Below are 26,919 nucleotides of genomic sequence, written 5' to 3'. Positions count from 1 at the left end.
TCTCTCATGCTGAAGCTGTGCCTAAATTCTTCTACTTCTTTACTTTCCTTTTTTTTTTTTAACATATACTCCACTCCCCCCCCCCCTTTTTCCCCCTATGGCTTTTCTCTCTGTGTTCTTTTCACTCTGTCTTGTATTTCACCTTCTCTTTTCTTAAACCTTTTTCTAAAGTAGAGCAGCATGCCTTTCCCCTTCATTCTGTATTTCTTCTCTCTTCCCTCTGTCCTCGTTATTTTTTGTGTCCTATTCTCAATCTTTCACCTGTTCTGTAGTCATTTCCATCTTGTTTTCCCCTTTCTTTGGTCCCTCTCCTGATAAGTTCTCCTCTTCTCCATATGCACACACTACACTGCTTTGTAGTCTCTCCCTTTTCCTTATCCCAATTGCCTGCTTCTCTGGTAAATCCCCCTAAGTTTCTTGTGGCAGTAAATCTGGTTGGTTTGTTGATTATGTAAGTCAGGCAGTTGTTTAAGAAGTCTAACAAGCACTATTAAGTGGGGCTATAGGAAGAGAGTCTGACACCTGTGGCAGTGTGTTGCTGTAAAGCTGTTTGTGCCTCCCTCTCCTTTTTCCAAAAAGACTGTGATGGTGCATTACTGTTGACTAAAATTTTTTTTTTGCAGGATTTGGGTGAGGCTAAGATTCTCCTAGCCATGGTTAGCTTAGTCCTTGTATTCCAGCAGAATTTAAGCTAAGATAAATGGAGCTCTAACTTTGGCAGCGTTAACTAGTCATTAGCTCTGCAAACAGTAATTAGTTTGTGATGGGCAGCAACCAAGCTGTTCTCTGAAAACATCACTTATGTAAAAATTCTTCTTCCCTTGTCCAAGGGGAACATGGCTTGTTACAGGTACATCTGCATTTGATATTAAGCATATATTGTAACTACAGTTTTCTTTAGAAAACATTATTTTTGTGGTTATTTAAGGCAAAAAGCAGGGGAAAGGGGGAAAATTACAAGGGATCCACATCTAATATACTCTTAGATGTGTCTCAGCATGAAAAGAAAAAAGTAATCTATAGATTTGTAGACTAAAGAAATACAGCAAAACAAAATACTATACCATTGTAACACAACCAATTTAATCATATTAATACTGTCCAATATTTGTGTATGGTATTATCCAATAGTAGTAGCGTGCTATTTTTCAGCATTTGTGTCTCACAGTTATATGATAAGTCAGTGGTGAAAATGAAAATTACTAATTTCAAGCATATATAAGGGTTCATTAGAATTCATATTACATAAATTAACATTCAACAATATGAAATACAACCTGTCTATCACCAAAATTATACTAAGTGCTTTACAGATCATAAGAAGACAAAACCCTAGCCCTCAAACTTTCAAGGCCCCGTTTTTCACCTACATTCCACAGGCCCAAAAGAGAGAGGCTGATGCCTGGGTACCAGCTCCCTGTTCAGTGCTGGCCTTCCAAACAATCATTTTAGGAAAATGTGGTCCATCCTTCTTGCCTGAGTTATAAGGCTGACGTGGGGGAGGGGGAGAAATATCTTCTGTCTTGTAGCTCTGACAATATTTTATACTACCTGCTAAAAGCAGGTTTAATACAATGTTTCTATTTTCCTTCTTCCCCAGAGCTTGCATAGGGATTCTGTATCTCATTTCCAGGCAGATGTTGATACTTAATTTAAGGATCTTTAGGATTAAGTCCTCCTTATATCCTCCAACTCATCAGGCTCCCTTACTTTAAGGATTCTCACATCTAGATTCAAAGTCTTCACATGGTTTTACAAATTCTCCAAACATCTCTCTTAGGGTATGTCTACACTACGAAATTAGGTTGATTTTATAGAAGTCGATTTTTAGAAATCGATTTTATACAGTCAATTGTGTATGTCCCCACTAAGTGCATTAAGTCCATGGAGTGTGTCCTCAATACCGTGGCTAGCATCAACTTACAGAGTGGTGCACTGTGGGTAGCTATCCCACAGTTCCCGCAGTCTCCACTGCCCATTGGAATTCTGGGTTAAGCTCCCAATGCCTGATGGGGCAAAAACATTGTTGCGGGTGGGTTTGGGTACATGTCGTCAGTCGCCCCTCCCTTCCTTCCTCCCTCCGTGAAAGCAACAGCAGAGAATCATTTTGCGTCTTTTTTCCTGGGTTACCCATGCGGACGCCATACCACGGCAAGCATGGAGCCCGCTTAGCTCACCGCTGCTGTTGTGAGCATTGTAAACACCTCGCACATTATCCTGGAGTGTGTGCAGACCCGGGCTAAGAGACGCCAGCACGAGGATGATTGTGATGAGGACATGGACACAGATGTTCCTGAAAACACGGACTGTGGCAATTTGGACATCATGGTGGTAGTGCGACTGGTTGATACAGTGAAACGCCGATTATGGGCCTAGCAAACAAGCATTGACTGGTGGGACCGTATAATGTTGCAGGTATGGAATGATTCACAGTGGCTGCGAAACTTTCGCATGCGTAAGGCCACTTTCCTTGAACTTTGTGAGGTGCTTCCCCCCGCCCTGAAGGGAAGAAATACCAAGATAAGAGCTGCCCTGACAACTGAGAAGTGAGTGGCGATAGCCCTGTGGAAGCTTGCAATGCCTGACTGCTACCGGTCAGTCGGGAATCAATTTGGAGTGGGAAAGTCCACTGTGGGGACTGCTGTGATCCAAGTAGCCAGTGCAATCACTGACGTTCCGCTATCAAGGGTAGAGACTCTGGGAAATGTGCAGGTCATACTGGATGGCTTTGCTGTAATGGGGTTCCCTAACTGTGGTGGGATGATAGACAGAATGCATATCCCTATCTTGGCATCGGACCACCTTGCCAACCAGTACGTAAACTGCAAGGGGTACTTCTCAATGGTGCTGCAAGCACTGGTGGATCACAAGGGATGTTTCACCGACATCAACATGGGATGGTTGGGAAAGGTGCATGACGCTCGCATCTTTAGGAACTCTGGGCTGTTCAAGCAGCTGCAAGAAGCGACTTACTTCCCAGACCAAAAGATTACCGTTGGGGATGTTGAAATGCCAATAGTTATCCTTGGGGACCTAGCCTACCCCTTGCTCCCATGGCTCATGAAGCCGTACACAGGCAGCCTGGACAGTAGTAAGGAGCAGTTCAACTGTAGGTTGAGCAAGTGCAGAATGGTGGTAGAATGTGCCTTTGGACGTTTAAAAGCTCACTGGCACTGTTTACTGACTAGGTTAGACCTCAGCACAACCAACACTCCCGTTGTTATTGCTGCTTGCTGTGTGCTCCACAATATCTGTGAGAGTAAGGGGGAGACATTTGTGGCGGGATGGGAGGATGAGGCAAATCACCTGGCGGCCAATTTTGAACAGCCAGACTCCAGGGTGATTAGAAGAGCACAGCTAGGCGCGCTGCACGTCAGAGAGGCTTTGAAAACCAGTTTCATGACTGGCCAGGCTATGGTGTGAGAGTTGTGTGTGTTTCTCCTTGCTGCAAACCCGTCCCCTTTGTTGATTTTAATTCCCTATAAGCCAGCCACCCTCCCCCTTCGATCACAGCTGGCAAAGGAAATAAAGTAACTATGGTTTTGAAACCATGCATTCTTTCTTTATTAATTAAAAAAAAAGTGAGATAACTGACAAGGTAGCCCAGGTGGGATGGAGTGCGGGGAAGGACAAGGCCACATTGCTTATTGTAGCCACACTACAAATCAAAGCTGTTTGAATGACAGCCTTCTGTTGCTTGGGCCATCCACTGGAATGGAGTGGCTGGGTGCCCGGAGCCTCTCCGCCCCCCGCATTCTTGGGCGTCTGGGTGAGGAAGATATGGAACTTGGGGAGGAGGGCAGGCAGTTATACAGTGGATGCAGTGAAGGATCTGTGCTCTTGTTGACTTTCCTACAGCTCCAGCAGATGCTTCATCATGTCCGTTTGCTTCCCCATTAACCTCAGCATTGCCTCCTGCCTCTGCTTTGCACGCTCACTTAATGATTTCGTGGCCTCTGCCGCTGAATGCCTCCATGCATTAAGCTGTGCCCTATCAGTGTGGGAGGACTGCATGAGCTGCATGGACTGCATGTCATTGTGAGTGTGTTTTTTTTCACCTTCTAATCTGCAATAACCTTAGGGATGGAGATGATAGGGGGAGCATAGAAACATTTGCACCTGGGGAGAGAGAGAAAAAGGGAGAGTAAAATTTAAGATGATACATTTCTGAGAACAAAAGGGAGACTCTTTCACAGTGAATCGAGCAATTCACAGCAGACAGCACATGTGCTTTAGGTACAAGGTCGCATTTTGCCTTTTATATTGAGCATCTGCCGATATGGTGACACATCACAAATGGTTGGGCAACAGAATTCAGTTTCCAGGCAGCCATGGCAAGCCTTTTGGTACACGGGGTTGGCTTCTTACGCCTTCATAACACATGGGAATGGTTTCAAACTGTAGCGCCATCCTTTCCCAAAGCAAGCAATGCCAGTTGGGTTTAACGTTTAAAAGGAGGGGCTGCGGTTTTCATGTGGATGTGCAGCACACACCTCCCCTCATCCCACTGTGTGGCTATTCTCTGGCATGATCCCTTCACCCCTCCCCCCACTGCATGGCTATTCTCTGGGATGATCCCTTCACTCCTCCCCCCACTGTGTGGCTATTCTCTGGGATGATCCATTCACCCCTCCCCCCACTGCGTGGCTATTTTCTGGGATGATCCCTTTTAGCCAAGCACAAACAGCCCAGCATGAAAGGGGTTCTTGTACTGTTTCCGTACAAAAATTCCCCTATTTGAACCAGGTGGCCATGAATGATATCACTTTCCTGAGGCTAACACAGAAAGATAAAGACCAAATGTTGCTTGAAGGCGACCAAAACCCAGGACCATTCGCTGCCATGCTTTGTGCTGCAGTGATTCCAGACTACATGCTACTGGCTTGGCATGGTAAAGTGTCCTACCATGGAGGACGAAATAAGCCCTCCTCAGAAACCTTCTGCAAAGGCTTTCAGAGTGCCTCCAGGAGAGCTTCATGGCGATGTTCCTGGAGGATTCCCGCTCCATCCCCAGACATGTTAACAGACTTTTCCAGTAGCTGTACTGGCCGCAAATGCATCCCAATTCTTCAGGGCAAATCAAACATTAAACACTATTGCTTTTAAACCCTGTACTGTAGTTACAAATGTGCACTCACCAGAGCTGCCTTCTCCAGCTTCAGGGTTGGGGATCCCGCCTTGGGAGGGTATTGGCTCCAGGGTGATGAAAAGATCCTGGCTGCCGGGAAGAACGGATTCACCACTTGCCTGCTGCGCATTCTCCTCCTCCTCTTCCTCATCCACAAAATCCTCCTCCCTGTTGTATGAGACTCCCCCCTTGCAGGTGTCCACAGACAGTGGTGGGGTAGTGGTAGGGTCCTCCCCTAGAATGCCATGCAGCTGATCATAGAAGCAGCATGTATGGGAGTGACCTTTTGCCTCCTTTGCCTCTTTTTGCCTCCTTTGTCTTTTGGTAGGTTTGCCTGAATTCCTTAACTTTCACGCGGCACTGCTGTGTGTCCCTGTTGTGGCCTCTCTCCACCATGCCCTGTGCAATTTTGGCATATATATTAGCATTTCTTCTTTTGGTCGGAGTTCGGCCTGCACAGAGTCTTTTCCCAGCAGTCAGATCCGGTGTCTCCCTTTCAGTCCATGCTGGAGCTCGTTTGTGATTCTGGGGAGACTGCATGGTCACCTGTGCTGCTGAGCTCGCCACGCTGACCAAACAGGAAAAGAAATTCAAAATTTCCCGGGGCTTTTTCTGTGTACCTAGCTAGTGCATTGGAGTTCAAAGTGCTGTCCAGAGTGGTAGCACTGGAGCACTCTGGGATAGCTCCCGGAGGCCAATACTGTTGACTTGCGTCCACACTTACCCAAATTCGACCCAGCAAGATCGATTTTAGCACTACTCCCCTCGCCCGGGAGGAGTACAGAAGTTGATTTTAAGAGCCCTTTAGGTCGACGGAATGGGGTTGGTTGTGTAGACGCATTCATTTTAAAATCGACCTATGTGGCTAAATTCGACCTAACCCTATAGTGTAGACCAGGGCTTAGGATAGTGGGCTTAGTCCTGCTCCTATAGAATTCAGCTGAAGTTTTATCATTGACTTCCATCAGATCAGGATTGGTCCTATTGATTTTAACTAGGCTCTCATTTAGTTTTATTTCTTTCTCCATTGTAAATATATTAGTGGTAATACCAGTAGATTTTATCCGTTTTAGTTTTATGTAAGTGGACATCCATTTTAGCTGAACATGTAACAAGTAGGGATGACTTTTCTGATATGATCTCTACCATGTTTCTCCACTTCAGAGAAGACTAGTATTGTAGAATATAAATGTTATTGTGTACTGCAGCAATACTTCTGCATATTATCCTCTTTTTCAACAAGAGCTGTGGATTCCTGTTGCTGTACTGCTGTCTGTAGCTTAGAAAAGTCAACATTATATGATTTTCCACGTCTTCCCCTCGTATTTTATTTTATATTTTGCATTCTGGTACCTAAGAATATTAGACATCTACAAATACTGATCTAACAAAAAACCTTTGTAAAACATTCAAGATGTTAAAGCCAGAGCCATTTGCAAGGCATCTTTCACCACACTTCCCCTTTCTTAATCTGTTTCAGAAAGCCTTAAGAATATAAGAATTTAGGAACTGCGGTACAGGATCAGAATTATGAAAATCTTGTCCTAACACTTAATAGTTAGAGATTGGCTTAAGCCCTAGAACATGAGGTTTTACGTCCTTTCCAAAACTTTTTTTTTGCATAGATTATTATAGCTTTTGATATTCCTATTATTCACATAAGTGTCCAATCACTCTTAGAATACAGATGCTGAATTTCTTGATATGAATTACGCACATGTTTCTAAAGAAAATAATTATAGGATTTGAGCTTTTGATTAGCAGTTATCTTTATTCAGAATTCCTGCTGATCTGCCTTGTGGCTATGTTAAGTTTTATGACATTGTGGGGTACAGGAAGGAGCTATGAAGTATATTTTCTCTCCAATATTGAGTTGTCTTTATTAGCTTTACATTTGGTAGTCCAATTAAAGAAGAAGTGTGAAACACACCTTAAAAAAAAGTAAGATCAACGCAGTTACTTCTCAGAGGTTCTCAGAATCTTCTGTAGTTGGCTGCTGGTTTCTGTGGGAATTACCAAACCAGTTGAGCTAGAGTCCTGGCATGAAACCAAATGAAAAACACAGTTATTTTCACTGTAAACATGACTATAAAGCAGTAATATTTTTCTCAGATTCGTTTTGATGGTATAACGGAAGAAAACGAAATTGAAACACACTTTTTGTGATATTGTCATGGAAGAAAACGAAAAATAAACACAAAAATACATGGAGAGAAAAATCAGAGGATTTATATCTTGGTTAAATGGGCTGTCAGTTTAGCAAAGCTGCTAGATTTTTGTGGGAACTACCAAACCAGTTCAGTTAGCATTCTGGCATGATCCCAGGTGAAAATATAGTTTCTGCTTCTGCACACATGAAAGACGCATAAAATTCTTGTTCTTAGACTCATTGTGCTAATGGAAATAAAACATGGAGCTTGAAAAACATAAATGAATAATAAAAATAAGCAGTGGTATTTGATCCTTTTTTATTCCTTCAGGCCTATTTTTAACATTTTTCAGTGATGCATGTCACTGTTAACTCATTATCAAGTATTTTGCTGAACGTGGACATCCTAGCTCTGCTCTTGGGATACATTTGGTTGCAAAAAGTGCTAGTTCAGCTTTGGCTTGCTAAAATAACTTAATAGTCATAGTGATCCCACCTCTATGTGCAGTACTGTACATATAACTGCATTCAATAGGGAGCAAATCAATTTTTACTTACTTTACAGTAAGTTTAATAAGCTTGTGAACATTGCCAGTTTGAAACTCATTGTTTATTGGGAGTGGGGAAAAGAGTAAGTATATTTACCAAAGCGTAAGATCAGCTGCTGCTTTATAGGGGCTCCTACTGGATACCAAATTATTTCATTCAGAGGCACATAGGGAACGAAGTTCAAAGAGAGGCTGTGTGCCACCAGTAGGCATGCCTCGGTGAGTAAAACGAGTAGGGTTTATTCTAATAGATGTCCTCTAGCTGGCTGACAAAAGTGCTAAAGGTGCTGCTGCTCTTTGGTGCCTGCTACAAAGTTAGCCACAGAACATTATTTTTCCATTTAATGTACCTCATGTTTTATATTATTTTTATGTTATTTGATCAGGTCTGGGATTGTTAGACTAGCAGATGGGATTCATGGAGCATTTAATCATCACAGTTCTAAACTAGGCAGTGGCATTTTATTTTTATTTGCACTGGTTGTGTGTAGTTTAACAAAGTTTTGGATCAGTTGCATATGTATACCTTTTCAAAAAGAAATTAGAAAATGTATTATGGTTAAGATTTAAAAAAAAGAAAAAGAAGCAAGTAGTAACACTAAAATGGAGCAATAACTATAATCTGTTAAACAGTACTGTAGAGCTACTTGAAATGTAGGAGTAGGAGCATCTTTTATGGTAAAGTGAAGATATGGTAAATTAAGAGAGAATATGAATATTTTTCAGAATAGAAAAGTCACTGATACGGTGAATTAAACACTAGTGAGCAATACATAAATAAGGCTATTTTTAGAAAACTTGTCTCCCATTTTACTTTTTTCCATTTTTTTCTTCATAAATGTTTGATCAGATTATTACAATTACTTTTGAAAAATCTAATTTGGTGATAGTCCCAGACTGACATACTAATGTCACCACATCCGTAGAGGGACATTACTAGTGTACTAAAGGATTTACTGCTCCAGTCGTACTTCCACTCAGAGGCATTGGACCTAAATGATTTGACTAAGTTTTTGCACTTCATAAAGTTTCCCAATCTATTATACATGTGGCTGCTTGAATAATTGAATTCTAAATTATGACAGGCAGCTTTTGATTAATACTGATACATAGTTAGTTACATTTTTTTCCTTTTATAAAAATTTCCCTCTGGTTTGCACACCTGTGGGCGTCTCATGGTTATGTTAACACTGCAGTTTCTGCATAACATCCCTAAGATTGCAGCTCTGGTAGGCATATACATGTGATTGCAGCAAGGTACACCCATGCTAGCTTTAATCTAGATGCAGTGGTGCGGGCTCCAGTGCGTGCTGTACAAGCCTGTCCAGAACCCTGGGTACGTACTTATGTTGCTAATCTGTGCCGCCGTGTCTTCACTGCTGTTTTAACGTGCTGAAAGCTACTGCGGGTTTGCCTAGCCAAGCTGCAGCTGCACGTCCGATTTGCTGTGTAGACAGACCTACAGAGAAATAAGTAAGGACTAAAAGTACAAAGATATTCTACAGAAAAAAACAATGGGATGCAACTTTTTTATGGAGCAGAGTGTATGGATGTTTTGCAATGGTCACATGAATGGAGCTGAACATGCACTTGCTATCGGGTATAGTGCTCACTGTTGAACTTGTGACTAATCCTATTGACTTCAATAAAACTACTCTCAGGACTAGATCTAACAGTAGGGTTGGGCCAGTTTCTTGAAGGCCTTGCATTTTATATTATTTTATTACCATAGTGCCTAGGAGGCACAGTCGTCATGACCCAGGCCCCCATTGTGCTAGGCACTGTGCAAACACAAAACATAAAGATGATCTGTGCCCCAAAGAGCTTGCAATCTAAATACAAGACGAGCGACAACAGATGGTTACAGACAGACAGGTGAGTACAAAAAAATAAATAGTATTGGTCAGCATGATAGTGGTCTAAGCATACCAGCAGCCTGTTTTTGTAGCCATCATGGAAAAAGAGTTTTAAGGAGGTTTTTGAAGGAGAATAATGAAGTGGCTTTGTAGATGTTTATGGAGAACTCCTTTCAAGTATGAGGGACAGCATGGAAGAAAGCACAAAAGTTCTTGTTTTGAAAATTTAACAAATGAGTGATATCGGCTGGCATCATGGGTTGATCGGAAGCAGGAATCAATATATTGATAGTGAATAAGAGATGATAGTTAAGGTAGGGATAGGCACAGAAGAGTCTTGAAAGTGAATGTTACAACACAAACATCTTACGTTTGTTGTGATAAAGAAGGGGGAGCCAGTGGAAGGAGGCAATGACAGAGGTAACATGCTCAAAGCAGTGGGCTAGGATAATGATCTTAGTAGCAGCATTTTTAATGGCTCTGCAGGGTGAGATTGCATTTGTCAAGGCCAGAGAAAAGGTGTGAGATGGTGAGAACTTAGAGAAGAGTTTTAGCTTTGTGGATGGGTAGGAAAAGTCGTATCTTAGGGATGTTATGTGGAAAGAATTGCCAATATTTAGTCAGATCCTATTCATTTTGATCTTATTATTCCTTTGTTTCAGTTTTCTATCTTCATCACATATTCTGTTTTAAAATAATGTGTACAGTATCTCAGTGCAGTCCATCCTGATGTTAAGGGAAGTGTATTGGAGTGTTTTCAGCTACAAGTGCAGTGCCTTTGACAGTCTTTCAATTGTCAGTTTATTATGGTGGTTTGTTTTTTGTTGTGTTTACCTGGAGACAGAGTTCTTTGGCCTATGTCAGACAGGAGGTCAGACGCTAGATTATCATAATGGTCCCTTTGGCCCTGAAATCTATGAACCTCTATCTCCAAGTCCTATAGTAGGCAAAGAGATTGAATGCACTGTAGTGTAGGGCTAAACATTGGCCTGTACTGTCCCTTCCCATCTTAAAGCCTATGAGAGTGAGCGAAGTTGCTCTTAATTGATCCCTAGTCATGTCAGGGTAGCACTTTTGCACCTCCCCCCGAAATAAACTGTGGGCTCATCTCCCTAATTTGGGAAATATCCTAGATTCTAAGGCAGTGGTGGGCAACCTGCGGCCAGTGGGCTGCATGCGGCCCATTAGGGTAATCTGATTGCGGGCTGTGAGATGTTTTGCTGACGTTGGCCGTCCGTTGGCGTGGCCCCCCACAGCTCCCAGAGGTTGCGGTTCACTGTTCCCGGCCAATGGGAGCTGCAGGGACTTTTGTAATCGGCTCACTCCTGGGCATCTAGGGACCAGTTGGATGCTTCAGGCTGACATACTAACCTCCAGATATGAAGTAGGATGCATGGGTTGTGGAGTCCAACGCAACACCACATATGGAAATTGTGGCTTTTAAAAAATAAATGTTTGGCCCAGATGTGCCAGGACACCCCCCCCCCTTTTCCTCCCCCCACCAGACCATCATGGAATTTTGGAGGTTTGAGGAATGTTCCTACAAAAGGTAGGAATGATGGGGAAAGACTCCCACTTAAGTCTGTAAAATAAAAGCCCAGACCTGAAAAAAAGTTATCAAAATAAAATGTTCTGATCGACCAGAAACAAACAAACAAAAAAAGCAAATTTCATTTTGTGGGAAATTTCCAGGTTGTTTTTTTTTTTGTTCCACTGCCTTGAGAATTCAGAAGAGATGCTTTCCTGCTGCTCATGTGGGGAAAAGGTGCTTTTTATGCTCTTTCACCTCTCCCCACTTCTTGGATATCTACACAGTAATGGCATTTCGTCTTTAATACAGAAGCTGTTGACAGAATCAATTCATGATCCACTGCAAGTTGGGAGATTCATCTAAGTTCTCCCTTGAGAGCCACCCCCCCCCCAATATTGAATTTATTAATTTAACAGACCTTTTAACAGGAATCACAGTCTATACAATGTAATATGTTGACATAATCTGGATCTTTTATTCTCTATGCTTAGATAATGCGGTAATATATGCTCTGGAAATTCCTAAGGTAGAAGTTTGATTAATTTTACTTCACTCTGAGCCAAATCCTGTACCCCGTGAAAGTCCAAGTAATGAAGAAAATGAGGTTTCTGCAGCAGATGGAGGGAGAAAGGAATCTCCCTCTCTTACCCTGCAGTGAACCACCAGCAGAGCTATTCTGCAGTCTTGCAGCTGGTGGAGCTTTGTGGTAGTTGTTCCCCTGTGCAAGGGAAGGGGAAATGTAGCTGATTGTTCCTCATATTTACAGAACTGTCAGCCTCTTTACATTATGTAAATGGAGAATACGGAGCACTGCTCTCTGCAACCTGCATCCTTTCATAGTGGAAACATGTTGCTGTTGCTGTCTTCCGACTGAGAATATGTACCAGAGGAGAGTAGGAAGGACAGGATTTGCTGTTTAAAAATGAAATTTCAGTATGGTCAAGGTCACTCTAATAAAGCAGTACTATAACTGAAATATGTAAAAATTGGCTTAACGGCAGGAAGTGGGGAGAAGTGAATTAACAGCAGAGAGAGAGAAGTTTTACACTTCTCAGTCTCAGGATTTTTTGTTTAACTGGCTATATATGGTCATAGTGTAATTTCAAAAGTAGCCAGAAGAGAAGACTGAGTCATGAGATGAGACAGTACTAGGGTCGAAAAAAAGAATTATAATGACAAAGTGGTTTGACTAGATTATACTAATAGGTTGATAAGTGACTTGTGATCAGTGTAGAGAAATGGAAAATAATAAGATTAGGGGCCAGAAATAATTATCTTGATTACCAAATGCAATATGAGACTAGAGACCATGAAGAAAAAATGTATGGGTGATAGATGATTAAGATAAAAACCTACAAAACAAATCAAAACCATTTTTACAATGTTTCATGTAAATTGAAAAAGGTAACTAGGAAACAGGGTATATTTACAGAAACATGAACAATAAATTAGCAGACATTATTATTTTACTATTGAAATGCTACAACAGGGAACAACAAAAACGATTCATGGTTGTAAGAGAATTAATTATTATAAAGTAAGAGAGGTAAGCCTTACTTGATTTTTGTTAATTTATTTGCATTGGGGGGGAGGGGAAGGGGTGTGTCTTCGAAGAACATTTTAGAGATAGAGATGACATTTAGGTTTATTGGTATATCCTGGATTTAAGTGGGTAGGAATCTGCTTATATATTTTTCTCCTGGCCCATGTTCCGTTGTTGACTGTGTTCTGAAATCATCATGCTTGCTATTGGGTAAAAATGGTTTCCATATTATTTTTATATTTTAAAGAACTGAAATGATCTTTGTTATGCCTCCATCAAGTAAAGGTTGTATCAGATTTCTGTTATTGTCTTGTTCTTCTTTTAAGCCCGAAAGTCCAAAAAGTTGGGAAAATTGAAAGGGTTGCATGAAGAACAGCAACAACAGCAACAGCCGCCACCCCAAAGCCCAGAGGAAGGGACTACATATATTGCTCCAGTAAAAGAGCCATCTGTAAACACAGCACTCGTTCCTCACCTGTCTGCTATTTCACCAGCACTTGCTCCTTCACCCACTACGGTCCTTGAAAGCATTGAGCCTGAAATAGTGTATGCAGGATATGATAATTCAAAACCAGATACAGCAGAGCACCTGCTTTCCACTTTAAACCGCCTTGCTGGCAAGCAGATGGTTCAGGTGGTGAAGTGGGCAAAGATACTTCCAGGTAGGAATGTATTTTATTGTATGTGTTTTCTTTTGAAAATAGGATTTGTGGCTTAATATGACATTTGCCCAACAGGTCTAGGTAAAATTAATCTTCTTTCATACATTTTAAAGATAGATAATATGATATTTTTGCAGGGGAGGAGGTGATAAATATTGTATCGCATCATTAATGTAATGACTGTTTCTTGTGTTTCTGATTGCAAATTAAAACTTTAAAGTCTTGTTGGTATTAGTAATAACCACCTAAATAAAATAAATGTTGGGTTGCTAGAACTCAGTTCTGCTTGGGACTGTATTGTTTAAAATGTGCAGACTAAGAATAGGTTTCAGTGCTATAATTGTTTCATTGAATATTTTGGAGAAATATAAACTGTTAGGGAAAGGTGAGCTTTTTTTCCAGTTTGAGCTTAAGGTGCTTCATATTACATTGCACCTGAATGTTGATTGTAGTTTGTGATTAATCATTTTGTTTTTTAGGATTTAGAAACTTGCCTCTCGAGGACCAAATTACTCTAATCCAGTACTCATGGATGTGTCTATCATCATTTGCCTTGAGCTGGAGATCATACAAACATACAAACAGCCAATTCCTCTATTTTGCTCCAGACCTGGTCTTCAATGAGTAAGTATCTATTAATTGGCCTTTTCAAAGTAAGATGGATAGAGTTCAGATATTGTAATATTTTTAAATATATACAAGGATTATGAAAAATTCTGCTAATCCCAATTTGAAATGAGATACAGAAAGTTGAGCAAGTGAAAACTTTCAACAAAGCTATATTACCTCCTTCCAATTTTCTTTGTGTATGCAAGTGCATGTAGAAATGTTCCCAAAACAAGGATGTTATGTTGGCTTTGAAATATGACTGATATATAACCCAGATTAATAGAAAACAGTCTCTTTTGGTATCTACTATAGCTTGAAAGAATATCTAATTTCCAGGAAATGTGAATGTTTAAATTGCAAGTTTTTCTAAGCAGATTCAGATAATGGTTCTTTTGTTAACAGTATACAGCTGCTCAATGTGTTTTCATGACCATCATAATTGCCCTTCTTTGCAGTCATGAAAGAAGCCAAAATGTTTTTCTATAACGAAACATTCCTAGGTGTATGATGCAAAAAAAAACAAAAAAACAAAAACAAAACACTGAAGGAACTATTCCTTCCAAGCATGTGTATTCCTTCCTATTTTAAGTTAATATTTTAGTGCTGTTTACTTGCTGAATTAGTGATGTAATTTGTGTTTGTTTATTCAGAATGGTAGGGTCAGGAAATAAAAATAACCAGTCAAATTGGGATAGCATCACATGCTCATTCCAGAAGAGAGCTCTTTTAAAAGTATGAAAGAGGAACAACCAATAGAACAGGAGGAGTGATGAGGGAAAAAAAAACAGGAAAAGAATGGACAAAAAATAGAAGCTTCCAACTCAGTTCAAAAAGAAAAGGAGTACTTGTGGCACCTTAGAGACTAACCAATTTATTTGAGCATGAGCTTTCGTGAGCTACAGCTCACTTCATCGGATGCAAACCATTCTGAACCATTTATTTTGGAGAGTGTGCTGCAAAATGTTATTGGTGTATTTCTGCATATGCCACTGTGCAGACAATTAACATTTTATGTACTTATTAATTATTGCTCTGTTTTGGCATCATCAGCCTGATCCAAAGCCTATTAAAGTCAATGAGAGTCTTTCCATTTACTTCAAAAGGCTTTGGACCCAGTCCCATAATGGTAAACGTTGTCAAAACAGGTTTGACTAAGGAGAAGGCGTTAGTCAATGAGAATGTGGTTAGAAATGTATTTTCAGCCTGTGTGCTGAAGAAATTGAATAGGGAATTCAAAACTTATATTAGTAGAAATGAATCCCACCTGCAAACAAAAATGCACTTGCAGTTTACAGTGGGAAGTAATAGTAAAATTAGCATCAAACTCTAGTAGTTGCTCAAAAGTATGGATTGGATGAATGGTTTATAAGGTGGATAGAAAGCTGGCTATATCATTGGGCTCAACAGGTAGTGATCAATGACTCGATATCTAGTTGGCAGCCGGTATTAAGCGGAGTGCCCCAGGGGGTCAGTCCTGGGGCCAGTTTTGTTCAACATCTTCATTAATTATCTGAATGATGGGATGGATTGCACACACAGCAAGTTCACGGATGACACTAAACTGGGGGGAGAAGTAGATATGCTGGAGGGTAGGAATAGGGTCCCTAGTGACCTAGACAAATTGGAGGTTTGGGCCAAAAAGAAAACTGATGAGGTTCAACAAGGACAAGTGCAGAGTCCTGCACTTAGGATGGAAGAATCCATGCACTGCTACAGGCTGGGGACCGACTGGCTAAGTGGCAGTCCTTGCACAAGAAATGAAGAAATAATATAATACCCAGCTCTAATATAGCCCTTTTCATCAGTAGATCTCTAAGTGCTTTACAAAACTATCATTGTCCCCATTTTACAGAAGGGAAACTGAGGCACAGGGCAGTGAAGTGACTTTCCCAAGGTCACCGAGCCCTATCTCTGGGAATGGAATCCAGGTCTGTTGACTACCAAGATAGTGCTCTGTCCAGTAGGACACACAGCTAGGCGGGTCCTTATACGTTGACCTATCCTGCATTGGGGGGGGGACACTTTGTTTTGATGAACAATTAATAACAAATAATTAAATGAATATAACTGAATAAAAAGGAGGTGGTGTCAATCCCAGAAAGTGTATAAAATGCATGAGTGAGTGAGGAACAAGGTATAGGATTATATACACACTAATGCTTTTTGTTCGATATAAGGTAAAATAACTAATATAATAAATTTATTGTTAGTTTTTAACAAATTGTTTTCTTTGACATTCAGCATATTATCTTTTCACTTTTTTCTTAAATACTGTGAGCAAAAGGAAGTTCTACATCTAAAAATGTTGGAAATGATGTGATATGGTGACTGTTTTCTGTGACTCATTTCTTATTACTCTGATGGCTGGCTTACAAGAAATGATTAGTCAATGAGAATTTCCGTTATTTATCTGTTAAGTACATCCTTTAATCATGAAAAATATATTCCACAAGCCCCTCCATGCCTATATTTGATTTGATTTCCATGTTAGGGTTACGCAGGACTAGAAATATTTGCCCACCTTCATCTGCCTCTGGTGTACGCCTGAATAAATGCACCATTTGTCTTTATGAATTATGCACATATTCCACCTCTTTGACTGTGCTTAGAGAACAAGATGTAAGCCGAGTGATAAAATGAAGATAAAATGCTTTTCAACTATGTCTCTTAATGTATTGTGGAAATTCCTAAAAACGTTAAAATTGGTATTAATTAAACCAATGCTATATATTTTGTTCATGTGTGTGCATATATACTACATGTACACTGCTTGAATGTGTGTATTACACAGCGCAGGGGTCACCATTAAAAGTGAATATTTATAGAACATTACTTCATCAGAATTATTTCCCACTGTAAATCTAGTGAAAGATTGTGCTATATGTGGTACAGCTTAGTGGTTACTATTGGTAATGTTGACTTAAATGGAAATCATTGTATTTGTAATATGTAGAGAGAATAAATGATGTGTGCAGTGCAGTATCAGTAGCATGCCTTTCAGCTGGCCATATTACTTACGTGTAGTGAAGCTATTATGATGCATTTTCCCACCATAGACGAGAGGTCACATTTTCAAAAGCACCCAAGTGACTTAGGGGCTAGATCCACAAAGGGAGTCAGCCTGACGCTGCTGAGCTGCTTGGCACGCTAGCTCACGGTATGCCCCAGCAGCATTCTTGAAATATGCATTCCACCCCCTATCTCACCTGCAGGGCCCAATCTGGTAGCCATTCTGAGAGCACACCTACTCGGGGCAGGGGGGAACATCTCCAGGATACCCAGTAGCCCAATGGTTAGGGCACTCATCTGGGTTTTGGGAAGCTGTATTAAATGATTAAATATATTTTGGGCTAGAGAGGGAAAGTGAGAGCTTGACTCTATAGCTAAGTAGTCAGGGCACCAGGTGGGATGTGGGAGACCAAGTTCAATTCCTTACTCCAAATCAGGTCATTTGAAGCTGGGATTTGAAAACAGGTCTACCATATTCTAGGTGAATGCCCTGGCAGTTGGATAGAATGAGGTGGGAAAGTGGATCGGTCTGTTTGTCTGTCTCTCTCAAGAAAGTGCTGGCCTGGCTTAGGCACCCAACTTGAGGAGAGGGTTCATGGCTGTGAATCCTGAATGGATAGGCACATAGTTCCCTTTGACAGATGGGTCTTAGGTTCTGCCTCTCTCCTCAGCATTTTTTACTGGCTGGCTTAGGCAACTCATTACTCAGCATGCTGACTTCTGAGAAACTCATTCTCAGCTACCTAAGTTTCCTGAGACATTATATAGGGAGCCTAACTCAGGGCTGAGAATTCCAGTGAGCAGCAGGGTCCCTAAAAGTTAAGCCTTGTAACACAGAATATTGCAATTCCTAAATCACATTGTGGATTCGGCCATTAGGAGCCTAACTTTGTTCCAGAGCCTCATAGGTACTTAGGTACCTAACTCCCATGGGTTTTAATGGGAGTTAGATGCCTAACTATCTTTGAGGATCTGGACCTTGGATGTAGACTCATAAGTCATTTTAGCACTTTTGAAAATTTTACCCAAAGTCTCTGTTTCATCCATCTGTAAAATGGGCATAATAATTTACATCACAGGAACATTGAGAGGCTTCATTAGAGTTGGGAGAGTGCTCTGACACTCTTATAAAAGACATTATAGAAGTATAATGTAGCAGCATTGAAACGATACTGTATAAACACAATGTATTAGTAGCTATAACTAATAAAATACACTACACTTTTCCTTGCTCCTCTGATGCTTTTTTGGTTTTCAGCTGTACTGTAGGAAATAAAAAGAGTACTGTAAAAATCATGGGTATATAAAAGTTAATGGGCCAGATCTTAAAATTTTAATTCAGTTCTGTCTATTTACTAAATTCATTCAAGGATAATTTTGCCTGAGCAAAGACTTGAGGGTTTGTCCAATAAAAATACCTCTAGATGCCACAGAGGCACCAGGAGGTGTGCTCAGTTCACGAAAAAATTGAAAAGTTAAAGTGAAGTTGAAGAGAAGAAACTAAAAATATAATTTTCACTAATATTTATCAAAGATATCTGTCATTTCCAATTCCACCAATGGAGCTCTGCTGTTAGTTCACATGTTCAGTCAGTTACAATAAGAAAGACTCATCAGAAGATAACTGAAGCTGCAGCATAATTAGTGTTGACATACATTTTTAAGGGTACAGTAAAACATTCTATTCCAGTTGGTATTTTAAATTGATGATAAAAAGAAATTATTAGCCAATTTATTGACATTTGAATGAAAAAATTATTTCTAGTGAGTAGTAATCCCTTTAGTCTTTGGCTTCAGACAATATATCACACTGTTAGCCATTGTTCTGAGTGGTTGTGAAATATTTTTGCATTATATAAATTTAACTCTTGTCCATATAAAAAACAATACATTCATTTCCATAAACAAAGCTCAGGCCTCAATCTAAAGCAGAACACTAAATTTCAATAAACTATAACTTAATTTTGTATAGCATCCTTTGTACTAAACGCTTTGTGGCTCCCACAATTGCAAAGTGAAGTAAGAAAGGAATTAGAAGCATTTTTCAGATGAGATTTGAAAATGGATAGTGAGCAGATGAAGTGGAGTGATGCAGAAAAGCTTGTTTCAGATTTCAGGAGCTGCCAAGGTAGCTCTTGAACTAACAGTGACAAGATTATGTGACTGAGCAGAGGATTTGGCAATACTAAGGAACTTCAGAATTTTTAAATTAAAAGCTAGTAAATAGGAATTTAACTGTAGCTATGATTTTATTTTAAATCTGAATTTTATTAATTTTACATATTTTCTTAGTAAACAGAACATACATTGTCTTTTTATTACGTCCCTGACATCCTCTCACAGAATACTCGTGGAACCTGAGACCATTAGGATTAGTGTTGCATAACATGCTGTAAGAATACAACTACCTCTGTGTGACCTTTAGATGTTGAAGCCTATAATTCTTCCTGGTATTCTGATTTCTATAGTAACAGTAAGGAGGATAAATGCAACTAAATAAGACGCATATTTAAGAGCGCCAGATATGTTTTGACTATACATATTTGGGAGGACAAAAGATGATTCCTTAGATTTTGAATGTCTATCAAAGTGTTTAAACAATTACTATTCCATTCAGCATTTTGCATGGGGTTGAATATAACCCTGACAGTACTGATACTAGTCTAGAGTTCAAGCTATTAATCCAATAGTGTCTAATTTTAGGACAATCTTGTAATCTTTTAAATCTAATAGTCATTAAGTCCCCTTTTCTTTCCTTTATTGTCTAGACACTTCTCGTTATCAGTTTGATAATATTCATACTTTGCTAATAAAAGGCTAAACCTGTGATCACTGATCTGTTAGAAAATCAGCAAGCATGTTTCTGTCCATATTTATGTGCTTGCATATATCTCCTGTCAAGAGAGGACTTGAGCTCATGAAATCTGAACCGTCGGTGCAATGAGAAGTGGGTGTGGACATGCACAGCTTTATCAGTGACATTTGTATACATGTTAATTCTTTACTTTCCTTAAAGATCAGTTCAGGCCACTTTCTGAGATGAAGTGAGCTGTAGCTCACGAAAGCTTATGCTCAAATAAATTTGTTAGTCTCTAAGGTGCCACAAGTACTCCTTTGCTTTCTGAGATAAGTGTATCAAAGCATTTAGTTTTGTATAGTGTACAAAAACCAGTGTCGTTCTAATGGAGTATACAAAAAGGAAACCTGCAGATTTATATCTGATACTGCTATAAAAATGCAACAAGCAGCAGTTGCTCTGTAGGTTTTATTTCACTGGATGGTCTTCGAGAATAGTTATTGGTCAAGCAAAGCAAGACCCTGCACTCAACTAGATGGCATTTCTAAGTTTGTCTTTCTGTTTGTCTGTAAATGCAGTAACTTTTGAATGCCACCGCCGATTGATTCCAAATTTCACAGAATGTTCTAGACATCAATGAGCAGAAAACCTTACTGATTTCAGGGGAAACTGGAAAAACCAGAAAGGGGAAAATGAGGGCACACATGGAGCCCTTGGCCTCTGTTAGCAGAGCCAGCAGCTTCAACCAGGTCTGTAACTGCCTACAGATCAAAGAACTGGTGATGGCAGCCACAAGCACTTTCCAGCATAATAGTTATCAGATGATTCCCCAGATCATCTTTGTCCATTTACCCAGTAGAGTTTAAAATGTTGACACATTAAATGACTTCTCTCCTAGGCAGAAAGAAAAGAAATAGGAATGGTGGGGGGAGAGGGGTATGCACAGAGCCCCTGGCACGGCTTGAGTGAGGATTGAGGGGCTGCCATGGGGAGGAGGGAAAAGCAAGACCCTCTTTAAGGCAGCCCAAGGGTCTTCGTTCCGCTGCCTGCCCAGGCAAAACCTCCTTATCTTTGAGGCTGTTTGGAGTGAGGGGGAGAAAATTGTTTTTCTTCACTACTGAACAGGAGAGTGTAACCAGTACTTTTGCCACTTTGGGAGACTGTGTGTAGTTGTGTGATGGACATGTAAATGGATACAAAATGCTGTTTTACTGACTATATACCCTAGGGGAGCCAGTATGCATTGTGATGTTCAGGGGTACATTTCTATTATTATTGAATGTAGCACTGCAAAAGTAAAAGTTTGGATAAGAAGAAAATATTTGTGTAATTTTATTTTTAATGTGGAACCTTTACCATAGTAGAATATAAACTGAAGGGAAGATTAATGCTTTCATGTCTTCTACTTCGATTCCCATTAACTGCATACTTAATTGTTACTTATGTCAGACATTTGATTTTATTAGTCATTTGTATGCTTTTATTATCACAATTTTTTAGGTTTAAATAATTGGATTATTTTAATTATTTTAATGTGAATCCTAATGTGAGTTTTATCAGATTTAATATGCTTTAAAAATGGAAAGTGATGTGATGTTACATATAAATTGATGTGATCCTTAGCAGTTCTTAGCACTGTAGAACAAATATCTTTACCTTCTCCAGGGGGAAACTTAATGTATTATTAATATGGTGGTATAACCGTACTACATTGAAGACAGATTCATTTAAAATCAGGGGAATGTATTTTTTTTCCTATAGTCCATGGCTGATCGTGGCTTAAAGTCACAGCCCATGCTGGATGGGTATGAAGGGGCTATGCTGCAACAAAGCCCAGGAATTTTAGCTGGCTGTTCCAGAAGACTTCCTGGGAGAGCACCTTCCATATGGAACTCCACTATTTTGGAAGAGGGTACAGCATTCCTTTCCACTCACAGCTGGCTAGCAAGGGTGGTCCCTTTTGGGGAGACTGGTGCTGCTGGCAATGCTAGCCATGTGTAAAGTCTAGACACCCCAGTCCCACTCTGGCTGGCCCTTCCACTGCACCAGCAGTTGCTGACAGTGGGCTGTGCCTCCCCTCCTTTTCATAAAAACAGAAGCGTGAACGTGAATGGTTTATTGTAAAAGTCATTATTTTAAAGCACTTATCTTCATTTTGCCCAAGCAATGTCCATTTCCTTTAAAATAGTAGCAGAAAAGGCAACTGGCAGTCAGCAGCTGGAATTAACAAGCATTCTAACTCTTCAGCAGCTGCCTGCTACTCCTTTTTTATTTGCATAGAAACAGACATTTGATTGGTGAACACAATCCCATGCGCAAGGGGTTCAGAATAATAACTAGTTTAAGAATTTTACCTTCTTTTGAGCCAAGCAAGAGGTTGCTGATCTTATGTCTATTTCCTTGAAAACTAGAGGGGGAACAGCAGCCAGCAATTCATTTGGTAATTTCTGTTCCAGGGTTAGGAGCTGAAATTCTTGTTTTCCAAAGAACTATAGGCTGCTGCCAGTTTCTCCGATAGGCATGTGGTTTCAGGGAGGGCACTTAACTGAGACCTTAAGGTAGCTGTGATTCGCTGTGAATGTCTGTTCTTGGGGCTCATTCTCCAGGTTTGTCAGAAGGGCTTTCTCGGGAGAGAACCCTAATTTTTAGAATTCACTCACTTAACTTCAAGTACAATGCCAAGCCTATTCATTTAGCTTAGAGGGCTTGTTGTTGTTTACTTTATTCACACAATCTGGGTATGAATTTATTCCTGGTAATAACAGTGTAATGGGCCAGATTTTTAAAAGCACACTTGCACTTTTGCATATATGAAGTTCAGGCACACCTAAAATTGGCTGTGCACTTTTCCCTGCACACCTTGGAAAATCTGGCCTTGTATTTAATAAGACCTTTGTGGGCTACTGGTTCAACTTATGTTTACATTTTTTGTAAATAGCACCTTGTTATCATTATAAGCACTGCATAGATTACCAAAGTTGTTATTTTAGAGTACTAGGAGAAAAGCATATATTACACTAATATGTTGCTTATACACATATACAAACAGAGTGTTTTGTAGATAAATAAGATATTGTCCCTGACCCAAAATGTTTAAATTTAGTTATAACACCACCAGAGATAGCAGCATACAGTGTGTAGGGGGAGGTGGGAGGACACAGCTTACACTAATAAGATCATGTATTTACTTAGGTTTGTACATACACATGTTGGTTCCTTTGCTTGTGTTAAATATTTTCTTTGTTTATAAACAAAAGTTCTGATTGGTGACAGCTTCTTCCGAATATTTACATTTAAGTGGCCAAACCAATAATTTTACAGTAAAGGGACTGGGGTGGAAAAGGAAAATAAAGTAATAGGTACCTGCTTGCATCAGCATCATTTGTAAGAAAGAAAAAACTGGAACTCATTCATGCAAGAGAATGAAACACATATGCAGGGATTTTAAAGCTGCAATTTTAATAACTTAAAGTTAAAAAGTAGGGGAGGGTGTGGAGGGACTAACTCCTATAAAATACCAGGTAGCTTCTTGGACCCAAGACAATGTAAAATGGCCTCCATGCCAAATAACCTATATTCAGGGTTGGGCCTTGCAGCCCAACCCCTACCATTGAACCCACCTCTGAATTCTCTCATTTGACTGCTTCTTCAGTTCCTTCTCACTGCTGCATGGTCCGGGTCCGAAACTTTAGTGTCCTCAGCTCTGCTGCTGTTCTGAAAAACAGCATTAATTCAGCTGTAAATAGTTCATAGCTTTATTCTGCTATCAGCTCTCAAACTTCCCTCCGCCTATAGGGGTAGAAACTCATTCCACAAGAGCTCTTGCAACAATCGTAGCACCTCTTCAGGACATACCCCTCTGAGACATTATGCCCTGGTGCAGGACTTGGCTGCTGATGCCTTTTTTGGGATAGCAGTTCTCTGCTCAACTCTACCATCCTCATTTCTTCCTCCTATTTAAGTGCTTCTTGTCAGTTGCCCACAGTGGAATACAGCAGGGACCGTCCCTCGAAAAAAGAGGAGGTTACTTACCTGTAACTGGAGGTTCTTTGAGATTTGTGGTCCCTATCTGTATTCCACTTCCCACCCTCTTTCCCTGCTGGTTCAGATCTTATCTTATGAGAAGGAACTGAAGAGGCCATCAGTCCACTCTGCCCTTTATCGCCCTGGTAGGAGGCACGAGGTGAGCCAGGGTGCTTGCCTGGACCAACAGACACTACTTTCGAATTCTCTGACTCCGGGTGCCTGGTGTGCATGTGTAACCCACGGTGGAATTCCAAATGTTGACCAAATACTTTTTTTTCAATACTTTTAGAGTAGAGCAGGGGTAGGCAACCTATGGCACGTGTGCCAAAAGCGGCACGCAAGCTGATTTTCAGTGGCACTCACACTGCCTGGGTCCTGGCCACCGGTCTGGGGGGCTCCGCGTTTTAATTTAATTTTAAATGAAGCTTCTTAAACATTTTAAAAACCTTACTTACTTTACATACAACAATAGTTTAGTTATATATTATAGACTTATCGAAAGAGACCTTCTAAAAACTTTAAAATGTATTACTGGCACGCGAAACCTTAAATTAGAGTGAATAGATGAAGACTCGGCACACCACTTCTGAAAGGTTGCCGACCCCTGGACTAGAGGATCTGCCTTTATTGTTTCGTTTCTGCTTTGGATAGAAATTCCATATTTGAATAATACGAATATGGCAGTAGGAATGTACTACTGTCCTCCTGACCGGGGTGGTGATAGGGATTGTAAAATGCTCTGGGAGATTAGGGAAGCTATAAAAGTAGAAAACTCAATAGTGGGGATTTCAACTATCCCCATATTGATTGGGTGCATCAGGACAGGATGCAGAGATAAAGTTTCTATAAACCATAAATGACTGCTTCTTGGAGCAGCTCGTGCTGGAACCTAGAAAAGGAGAGGCAATTCTTGATTTAGTCCTAAGTGGAGCACAGGATCTGGTCCAAGAGGTGAATATAGCTGAACCTCTTGGTTATAGTGATCAGAATGTAATTAAATTTAACATCCTTGTGGGAGCTGAGGGGAAAGTAATAAAGAAGCCCACCACAGTAGCATTTAACTTCAGAACTACACAAAATTACTGCTGGGGGAATTCCACAGCAAAAGATTAAAAATTTTACGCAAAGTATTTTAAAATTCTGCGTATTTTATTTGTCAAAATAACATAATATAATCATGCCAGTTTCAGTTATTTTAGTAATTTATTTCAAAACACCCATCAACAAGTATGTCTGTAACAATACAGACAACAAAAAAGATTCAGGAAATGTTTTGACAAATAGATTCTTTACTAGGCATATTAATACAGAATTTTTGAGTAACATTTCTGTGTTGTAGTTTAAATGAATTATATTTCCCACACCCTCAGAAGCAGTGCAAAGGCTGGGAGGAATCAGGGGTATGGAGGAGCTGAGGGAGAGGGAAATAATTGCTGGGAAGGAGGTAAGGAGTGAACCTGGAGGGTTTTTGGGTATGGGTGGGAGAGTATGGAACAGGGTTTTTTTTGGCAGAGTGCAGGATTGTCCTGGCTGACCACTAGCCTCTCCCATTCAGTCAGGCACATCTGTCCCTGTCCCACTGTGTCCCTGCACCCCCACACCCCATTCAGCCAGACATATCTGCACATGTCCCCATATGGCCCTGCAACCCCACTCCCATTCAGCCACTTGCTCAATGTTGTCACCCCAATAACTCCTATGCTTCCATGACTAGACCTTCTGAACCCCAGAGTGTGTGATTTCCCCCCCCCCAGCAACCCTGTGTGCCCTGCTCTGTCCATCACCCCTATATCCTTTGCCTTCTGACCTGGCCCCATGGACAGGGCTCTGTGAGGAAGGCAGCTTCTACCTCCTTCTCCACGACTGGCTGCTCTGGCCCTAGTGCCAACTGCCCTCTTTTCTGGTGCCACATCAGCCCCTGGTAGGTGAAAGGTGTAAATGCAATGTTACCCCTCTCATGGCTTCCCTTCGCCTTCCTGTCAGAATCAATTATTCTACGGGGAGGGATCTGTGAGGGACATTAATTCTGCGTTTGCGCAATAACGCAGAATTCCCCCAGGAGTAAAAAATGAGGAAGCTAGTTAAACAGAAATTAAAAGGTGCAGTCACAAAAGTGAGAGAGCCTGCAAGCTGCATGGAAATTTTTAAAAAACAGCATAATAGAGACTCACATTAAATGTATGCCCCAAATTAAAAAACATAGTAAGAGGACCAAAAAAGTGCCACCATGGCTAAACAACCAAGTAAAAGAAGCACTTAGCGACAAAAAGGCATCCTTTAAAAACTGTACCCAGTACCTGTCCCAGATCTGAAGAATTGCTCCGGCTATCTCGAGAGCTTATCTCTCTCACCAACAGAAATTGGTCCAATAAAATATATTATCTTACCCACATTGTTTCTCTATTTGGCAACTAGTTTTTTGTGCAACATTATCCTCAGCTTATCTACGTTACATCATCTGCAAGTAATTCCTGGAAGTAAACTAAATAAGTCTGTATCTGCGCACAGTGTGGATAGGAGACTAGATGAATAATAACAATCATGAATAATCGAGATCGCAACTAGTAAATGCCTCTCCTTTAAGCAAACATACATCAATAAAAGAAAAACACCAATGTCAGAACCAGAAAGAATATGTAAAAAAAACCAAAACCAACAACCCCAAAACAAAAAACAACTGTAACAATATGTATGCTTAGAATCCGATCATTTTTATGCTAATAAAGGTACAAACTGTTTCAATACACTCTTTGGTGTTGACTAGGCCAAACAGGCAAATGTCTGACAGACACATGGGATGGGTTTAAATGAGTATTAATTACACCTTGGGGAGAAGCACTACGCTGCCCTTTTCATGCTTTCAAATACTAAGCATTTAATTGGTTCCAACGCAGATCACAGGACTTTAACCACAAACCAAACAATAACTCAGAAGAGAGTCTACCCTAGACTCAGTTCTGTTGTAACACCCCCCGCCCTGCCAAAGGACACACCAGGGGGATGGAGTGTCAGAGGCTGGGAGCTGGGACGTAGCATCATAAGCCTCACAGCTTCTAATCTT

At 40.4% G+C, this 26,919-nt stretch overlaps 1 protein-coding gene across 3 annotated transcripts in view; it reads left to right on the top strand.

The window, feature by feature from the left end:
• The window catches only part of NR3C2 (nuclear receptor subfamily 3 group C member 2), a 278,667-nt gene that overhangs the window by 225,966 nt on the left and 25,782 nt on the right, over nucleotides 1–26,919 (top strand). For all 3 annotated transcript variants that reach the window (XM_077815358.1, XM_077815356.1, XM_077815357.1), the window contains exons 5-6: nucleotides 13,082–13,417; nucleotides 13,897–14,041. In XM_077815358.1, coding sequence (XP_077671484.1) covers nucleotides 13,082–13,417; nucleotides 13,897–14,041 — 481 coding nt within the window. The remainder of the gene's footprint in view (nucleotides 1–13,081; nucleotides 13,418–13,896; nucleotides 14,042–26,919) is intronic.

The sequence above is a fragment of the Eretmochelys imbricata genome, chromosome 4 (genome assembly GCF_965152235.1).
Source record: "Eretmochelys imbricata isolate rEreImb1 chromosome 4, rEreImb1.hap1, whole genome shotgun sequence".
In the NCBI taxonomy this organism is placed as follows: Eukaryota; Metazoa; Chordata; order Testudines; family Cheloniidae; genus Eretmochelys; species Eretmochelys imbricata.
The sequence above is the reverse complement of the archived record's forward strand: the minus strand, read 5'-3'. Positions and strand labels throughout refer to the sequence as shown.